Source organism: Bidens hawaiensis, unplaced genomic scaffold, assembly GCF_021521415.1.
Source record: "Bidens hawaiensis isolate Kalapana, Puna unplaced genomic scaffold, B.hawaiensis_p1.1 tig00015564_1, whole genome shotgun sequence".
Lineage (NCBI taxonomy): Eukaryota > Viridiplantae > Streptophyta > Magnoliopsida > Asterales > Asteraceae > Bidens > Bidens hawaiensis.
This window is the reverse complement of record NW_027492395.1, coordinates 339,545-347,953: the sequence shown is the minus strand read 5'-3', so window position 1 is coordinate 347,953 and position 8,409 is coordinate 339,545. Positions and strand designations below refer to the sequence as shown.

At 33.7% G+C, this 8,409-nt stretch overlaps 2 protein-coding genes across 3 annotated transcripts; one reads left to right on the top strand and one right to left on the bottom strand.

The window, feature by feature from the left end:
• Positions 1-2,310: 2,310 nt before the first annotated feature.
• Positions 2,311-4,547, top strand: LOC143549449 (rho GTPase-activating protein 5-like). Its single transcript, XM_077040346.1, has 5 exons — positions 2,311-2,630; positions 3,342-3,462; positions 3,546-3,665; positions 3,757-3,987; positions 4,095-4,547. Exons 1-5 carry the CDS (start codon positions 2,311-2,313, stop codon positions 4,545-4,547), a joined length of 1,245 nt encoding a protein of 414 aa, XP_076896461.1.
• A 105-nt stretch (positions 4,548-4,652) lies between these two features.
• Positions 4,653-8,409, bottom strand: LOC143549437 (uncharacterized protein At2g27730, mitochondrial-like). Of its 2 annotated transcripts, none has more exons than XM_077040334.1 (4): positions 8,335-8,409; positions 5,991-6,118; positions 5,169-5,207; positions 4,653-5,067 (listed from the first exon to the last, which is right to left on the bottom strand). In XM_077040334.1, exons 2-4 carry the CDS (start codon positions 6,090-6,092, stop codon positions 4,873-4,875), a joined length of 336 nt encoding a protein of 111 aa, XP_076896449.1. In that variant the 5' UTR covers positions 6,093-6,118; positions 8,335-8,409; the 3' UTR covers positions 4,653-4,872. The 2 variants fall into 2 exon arrangements, with proteins under 2 accessions (XP_076896449.1, XP_076896450.1); XM_077040335.1 differs by lacking the exon at positions 8,335-8,409 and adding an exon at positions 7,840-7,863.

Here is an 8,409-nt window from a genome sequence, read left to right as displayed (position 1 = left end):
ATTCAAAGTTTAAACACCCAAATGAAAGCACTGTTTCGTCGTTTGAAACACTGTTTTGAAGTACGTTTACATCAATCGATTTATATCCTCATACTGATCAATTAAGCCCTTAGGGATCAATATGAAAATCCAAGAAACTTGATGGAGTTAAGTTTTTTTAAAGAATGGCCAATGAGAAAAAATATGGTGAAAGGTGAGACCATTGGCAAGAATTCTTAAGTGAGATTATTATTGTTCAACTTACAAAAATTACAATTATTAAATTCCAATTTACCTTTTAGAATTTATGATTTATCTTCATTTATTGTCGAATTGTAAAACGCTTTATCCCTTTTTACTAAAATTAAATTGTTGAAACAATATGTTCATTGACATACATAGGATTGGATTTCACCTATGTCTTGTTTTGACAAAATTATTGTTAGTTTGTTACAATATGTTTTTAAGTTGATGTGTAAAATGGTTTACAACTTGAATCTTATTATTTCTTTGTGTGTTTCTACCTGTCTATTTCACACGTGGGTGTGTTGGTTGTGTAGGGGTCCAGGTGATCCGGGACTTGATCCAGTTATTTATTTATTTTAGAGCTTAATATTAAAATTAATATTCTTCTTCACCGATCTGGGGCTTCTTCTTACACCACCACCACCACCGAGCACCGGACCACCGCCGTCGTCTCTCAACCACGTGGACCCTAACACAACAACCTCACATTCATTCCCACCAACAACCACCGGCGTACCACCACCAGCCGCCACCGTCTCCAAACCCACATCAGAGTCATCTTAAAATAGAAATAGAAATAGAAATAGAAATAGAAGTAGTGCACTCTTTATCGGAGGAGAAAGAGGAAGAACTATGACAAACATTTCTTTTCCGTAAATTAAGAGAGGCGTAACTCTACAAATGAAAAAAGAACGTAAAATATGTTTGTTTAAAAAAATTTGTCAGGAAGTGAATGACAAACTTATTAATAATGAAACTAAATCACAATATGAGTTTGTTAACGCAATTTGGTTTTGATTTAGGTGGAAATTATGGTGATCACATTACATGGTTCGTTTAGATTTATTACTTAACCAAAATGAAGTTAAGTTTCTATCGAATATTGTAAGCAAGTCAAGAATCAAGACCCTGTACCCCGCTACCCACCGACACATCAATTCCTAACAAAAGATCAATCACAACTTACCTTTATTATGGCTCTTCTCATTCGGTAACGAGACAATTTCTAACGAGTCTTGAGCCTTTTGAGAATTTTGTACAATTAAGTGGTTACTTCACACTTTATAACTTGTAAATTTTATTCTTGTTTATTTTTTAAAATTAAATCCAACTAAACTAAACTAAAATAAAATAAAATGGTTTTAATAATAATTAAATAATCAAATACCAACCACTTCTAGATAGGAACCAACTAATGTGTGCCTTGTAGAAAAATAGACACAAAAGTTATAACATCAACCTAGAAAAATGAAATGGTCCCTTGTGATATTGGAGTAGCTACATTATCATTTCATGGGAAGACTTATTAGAAGAAACTTGAAAGACTAAAAACTTGAAAACATAACCAATGGGAGCATGTGCAATGTAAACAAACATTATGACTACTTTAGCATTAAGCATTAAGACTTCTTTAGCATGTGCAATGTAAATAATCTGAAAGCTTAACCCACTACTTTATGGATTTGACCTCTCTTTTCTCCTTCTTTGTCAAAAACTTTGTTCATGCATGCCCTTGTACGCGCGCTTTCCCCCATTGACGACAGCAACACCCCCCCCCCCCCCCCGTGTCCATCACATCAGTCACGGTCAGATGCATTGGAAATTGTCTAATAAAGGAATATCAAGCACGCTTTTTTTTATTTTTAAGAGAGAAGTATGACATAAAACATGTATTTTCGCTCATTTTCTCTTCTTGTAACAATTATCGAAATCTAAATTCAAAGTGATGAAACTCTATAAATTAAAATAACGACCACTAATATCTCATCGCATTTAGATTAGTTTAAAGAAACTATGAAATCGAAAGTGAATCACAAACTTATCCGAAATTAACCAAACAAGAAGTTAAATTTAAATAAATCACAATACAAGTTTGCTAACGTAATTTGGGTTTGATTTACATGGTTCGGTTTAGACTTATTAATCAAAATAAAGTTAATTTTTTTTAACTTTCCATTAATAAATATAATAATGTAAACAACAAAGGTCAATAATCACGATTACGTCACCAATAATAACCAACTTTTCATATTTAACAGTTTCAAAATAATATTAACAGTTTCTTGTTTTTTACTTTTTACAGCCATGGCTGACGTCATCCACTCACCTTCATCTTTTCTTCATCTTCTACAGAAGAGATTTATAGGGCTACATAATAATAATAATAATAATAATAATAATAATAATAATAATAATAATGAACATAAGTTGTCATTATTATCACTTTTGTTAGCTTTGTTTAGAAAATCTTTGTGGGGTTCTACTGAGGCAGAAGACACGCTGGAGATAGGGTGGCCCACTGATGTCCGCCACGTGGCACATGTAACATTTGATAGGTTTAATGGGTTTCTTGGTTTGCCTGTTGAGCTTGAACCTGAATTGTCCACAAGAGCCCCTAGTGCAAGGTACATGCATTTTATATTTTTATGTTTATGGTTCGGAATACGGGTGTGATTTTCTGGATTGAAACGTGCCTAACATGAAATTCGCGGGTTTGGGTTTGGTATATGAACGGGTTCGGGTTGAACCCGTAAACCCGTTTAGCTAAATGGGTCGTTTTGGGTCAACTCGGTGGGTTGACCCCTTTAACCCATTTATTGTTTTCTTTATTTATTTAATAATAAAATATGTTTAATGTAATTATTTAAAATAAATATGCTTAGTGTAATTATTTAAAATGGTTGGGTATTTTATACTTACAATGTAATTGTTTTATATAAATTTGTATATTTTTTTATGTGAAAAATAAAAAAATATAAAGCTTTCGGGTTTGGGTTTTGTATAAACGGGTTCGGGTCGGGTTTAGGTTAACCTATAAATATGACATGAGATTTTATTGTAACTAAAATGTAACTATTTTATATAAATGTGTATATTTTGTTGTAAAAATTGTTAATTTAAACTATTAATATTTGAAAAAACAAAAAATAAAAAAAAACTTTCGGGTCAACCCATGAATACGCAGGTCATGTTCAAGTGTCTTAAACAAAATTTGGGTTCGGGTCGCGTTTGGGTTCGTGTCAAACTTTCTGGTTTGTGTCAGGTAGGGCCCGCAAACGTGACCCAACTACAACTTTTGTTAATTCTACCTAACATTTGTTTATGTTAATTTGCAGTGCTACGGTTTTTGGTGTTTCAACCGAATCAATGCAGTTGTCACATGATTCCAGAGGAAACAGTATCCCAGTTATAGTCATGCTTATGCAACAAAGTTTGTATAGTCAAGGCGGTCTACATGTACGTCAAATGCTAATCTTTATCCACCTTTTTTCGCATTAGATCATTAATGAACGGACCGTTGACTTTTTGACCATACGCAGGCTGAAGGTATATTCAGAATTAATGCAGATAATAATCAGGAAGAACATCTGAGAAGCCAGTTGAATAATGGTATGGTTCCGGATAGTATCGATGTACACTGTTTAGCTGGTCTTATTAAGGTACATAATTGTCATATTATATTGTGATTAACTAATTACTAACTAATTTTTAAATTTGTGATTAAGTTTTGATAATCTTGTTATAATGCAGGCATGGTTCAGAGAACTGCCAACTGGGATTTTGGATCCACTTTCACCCGAGCAAGTAATGCAATGTCGCTCAGAGGATGATTGTGCTGCACTTTGCCGCCTTCTGCCGCCAACAGAAACCGCTCTGCTTGATTGGGCTACTAATTTGATGGCTGATGTTGCTCAACTCGAGCATGTTAACAAGATGAATTCACATAATATTGCAATGGTTTTCGCCCCAAATATGACTCAGGTTTGTTTTTTATTGTTATTATTATTATTACTATTATTATTTTTATTTTGTATGTAGAAAGAATTTAAGAAACTGTATGAATTTGGTTGACCTTTTTTTTGTTGCAGATGGCGGATCCGTTGACCGCATTGATGTATGCGGTTCAAGTAATGAACTTTTTGAAAATGCTGGTCTCGAAAACTATTCGTGAACGACAGGATTTGGTTGTTGAATCATCTCAGGCCTTGCTACAAGAATCATCATCTGATGAAAACGGTGATCAAGGGCCTGGATTGAATCCATTTGCACAACAAAATCTTGATGAAAATGAAGAAATAGAACATGAATTCATCACAGACGATGAGCATCTTGGACACTTAACCGCCACTGAAGAATCTGAACCCAGGTTGTGTGATGAACCTGTCAAGTCTCCATCCGTCGAGCTAAAGACACACATGGTTGATCATACTCATAAACCCGAACCAGTGGCTCAGTCAAGTGATCAAGAAAAGATCAAACCAGTGGCTTTAGTAACCAGTATAAGTTCTACAGATTCTCGAACTGAAAAGATCGATACATGATATGAAAATATTCGAAACTTTATTTGTGCATAGCTTTTTCTGTCAATTATGAATTTACTAATCTTTACCGCATTTATCATGCAGTTTGAATTTTGAAACTATAAAAATCTTTAAAAACACTGTTGGTGAAACAACCAGGCCCGTTTCGAATAGGTCAGCACAATACGAGTACAAAACATAAGTCGCAAATCACGATCTTGATAGTCTGATTGATCAACTCTCATAATACAAAAACAATGTTCCATCAGTGTGTATCAATCAAATATGGATTACAGGATCATGTAATTCTTATTTTTCCAGAACGTTTGAACTCGAAAACGAATCTTCAATCTAGAAGCTCTTCGGTCTTTTTGTCCTTGGACAAAAGGTGCCATCCGAGAGCACTAAGACCGGTTACTGTACCCGCTATAACAGCATAATTCCTGTGGACATCACTTGATACTCCTTTTGGTGGAGCAATGGGCTCGCTAGCTTTAGCCTCACCAGCATTCACTGATGGCGTCTCTTCGGGTTTTGGGCCCTGAAACACCAATCACAGAAGTCAAAAGATCCATAGCCGTAGAAATATGGGCGGGTCAGATCAAAAGGAAAAGAAAGAAACAGAAACAGATCGAGTGAAACCTTGTTTGCAAGCTTCGCCAATTTCTCTTGTTCGGTTTTCTGCAAGATTAAGATTGAACGCAAAATTAAAAATTTGAGTTACTGAACATGCAGATTTAAGCATCAGAACTAGATACGTTACGTTATGAATCAACACCAAACATCTATTTATGAAAGATTTAGTCATTTAGAAGTGCAAACAAGTATATTAAAATGACGCACATATTGGAAGATTACCTTCCACAATCCCATAAGTTCTTTTTCTAAAGGATAGTGTGTAACTACTTAGTTTTTTATCTGTCCTATAAGTTTAGAACTTTAGAAGGAATAGCTTTTGTTTCTAATTTACCATTTAATATCGCATTGTGCTCTATGAATGTTCAAGAACTGCTACCATTTTCATGCTATGTTATCAAACTCGTTTGAGATTAACGTTAGAATTAACTGCTTCAGAAAGAACTACAAGCATCACTTGCAAACTTCTTGAAATAGAAATAAAAGTAGATATAAATTTGTATACAAGCATGAGGCGACTAGGCGAATAGATATGTGCCTAGCAATAAAGTATTTTCATCTCAAAGACTAAGTAATAAAACATTAATGTCATTTATATAAACATCCATACTCACAACTCACACGCCAATTTGAAAGGATAGGCCAATGACAGGTGACGTCAAACAAACAAACAAAAACAAAACTTAGAAATCAAGTAGAGTTGATGAGAAGAGAATATAACATAGAAATAAGCTTTTTATGTAGGAAAAACAACAATATGTATCATCCTTTTTTAATAAAAAAATTACCATAAAACAACTTCACAGTGTAGACTATAATTAAAATTACCTTAATGTAGACATTTTCTGCAGCTTTTTCCTCCTCACTTAGTACTTTACCACTGCTTGAGAACCTACGAGACACATTTCTAACAAACTGTCTTGTCGCCATGCTGTGATGTCTTTAACCGTGTTTAACTTCAAAAAGGAAAACAATATTATAAGTTCGGATGATAAATCTTTACGGCTGTAATGGTATGCTCATTCAACAATTCTTATATCATTCAACAATCCTTATATAATTGGTTTGATGCAACTTGTGCAAGCAATGCAAAACCTGATTTGAGAAGTTCCAATATAAAGATCTATTCTACTCTGTACCACACTAACATAACCTTACAAACAAGTGATTTTCGAATATAATTAATCATGTACTTATCTAAATGTTCTCAATACCTAAGTGAACACAAATGCTAGACAAAACAGTCAACAAGCCATCAGAGCATATAATATCTCCAACCACGATAAACACAATGGAGTTCAGATTTCCTACTAGCACAATTCATAAGAAACAATGTTTATGTGTTCTAAGTGAGCCTATGGAACCAGATCAAAACAAATTTTGAAATGCGCACCAATCTTGACGTTGAGTGAATTCAATGATCAACATCAGTTTTCCTAAACCCTAGCTCAAGTGCTCAACGCATCAACTATTTTAGACAGACATCCAAGAGATACTAAGCAAATTTCCGATGTGTGTGTCTCTGTGTGTGAAAGTAACTGTAATTACTTGTAGATTAGTTACTTGTAGATATCAAACCAAACACGAACACAAATTCAGTAAGTTATCGGAGCTCAATATCAATATAACATCATTATGATCATAAAGCTAGATTCTACTCCGTGCCACACGCTACTAACATAAGCTTGCGAACAAGTGACTCTGGTTATAACTTATCCGTGAATTTAACCATATGTTCTAACTTCTAAATGCCTAACTGAAAACAGTCAATACATCACATTCAACTAGATCAAAACATATTATTAAAACGAGCACCAACTGTAACGAGAAACGAATTCAACAATCAACAACCGTATTCCTAAACCCTAGCTCAACACATCAACTATTTTACACATATTACTTGTAGATATCAAATCAAACAGGAACACAAATCAGTAAGTTATCAAAGCTCAATATCAATATAACATCACTGTAACTATAAAGCTAGATACTACTCTGTGCCTCATGCTAACATACTTATGAATGAACAAGTGACTTTTGATTATTATTATCCACGTATTCAACCTTATGCTAGATAACAACAAATAATTTCATAACAATGTGACATAACAGTAAACAATTCATCACATCACATTCAACTAGATCAAAACATATTATTATAACGAGCACCGATTGTAACGCGAAGTGAATTCAACAATCAATAACCATATTCCTAAACCGTAGCTCAAAACATCAACTATATACACAAACATTCAAGAGATACTAAGAAAATTTCCGATGTGTGTGTCTATGTGTGTGAATGTAATCGTAATTACTTGTAGATATTAAAACCAAACACAAGCCCAAATTCTCGGAGCTCAATATTAACATAACATCATTGTGATTATACAGCCAAATTATACTCCGTGCCACACACTAGTAACATAAGCTTACGAACAAGCGACTCCGTTTATAACTAACTATTCGTGTATTTAGCCATATGTTCTAGCTTCTAAATGCCTAACTGAAAACAGTCAGCAAGTCATCACATCACATTCAACAAGATCAAAATATATTATTAAAACGAGCACCGATAATGACGTGAAATGAATTTAAATATCAACAACCGTTTTCCTAAACCCTAGCTCAACGCATCAACTATTTAACACAGACGGTGGTCAGCAAATTGTATTTTAACGGTAATTACTTGTAGATATCAAACACAAACACGAACACAGATTAAATAAGTTATCGGAGCTCAATACCAATATAACATCATTATGATTATAAAGCTAGATTCTACTCCATGCCACACGCTACTAACATAAACTTATGAATGAACAAGTGACTTTCGATTATTATTATCCGCCTATTAACCTTATGCTAGATAACAACAAATACTTTCATAACAATGTGACACAACAGTCAACAAGTCAACACATCACATTCAACTAGATCAAAACATATTATTATTAACACGAGCTCAACGAATTCGGTAAGTTATCTGAGGTCAATAATAATAATAATAATAATAATAATAATAATAATATAAACACAGCGTTGTGATCAGTAATCGAAGTACGGAAATGAAAATGTAGATTATTAATTAACTAATCTAGAGAGTTGATGAGCATCGATTATGTATATATATATATATATATATATATATATAGAAGAAGAAGAAGAAGGTTACCGATCGGAGTATCTTAGGGTTTAGAATTTGGGGATTCCTGATTCCAGCTGGTTCAGTCACACTACTGGCACCTGA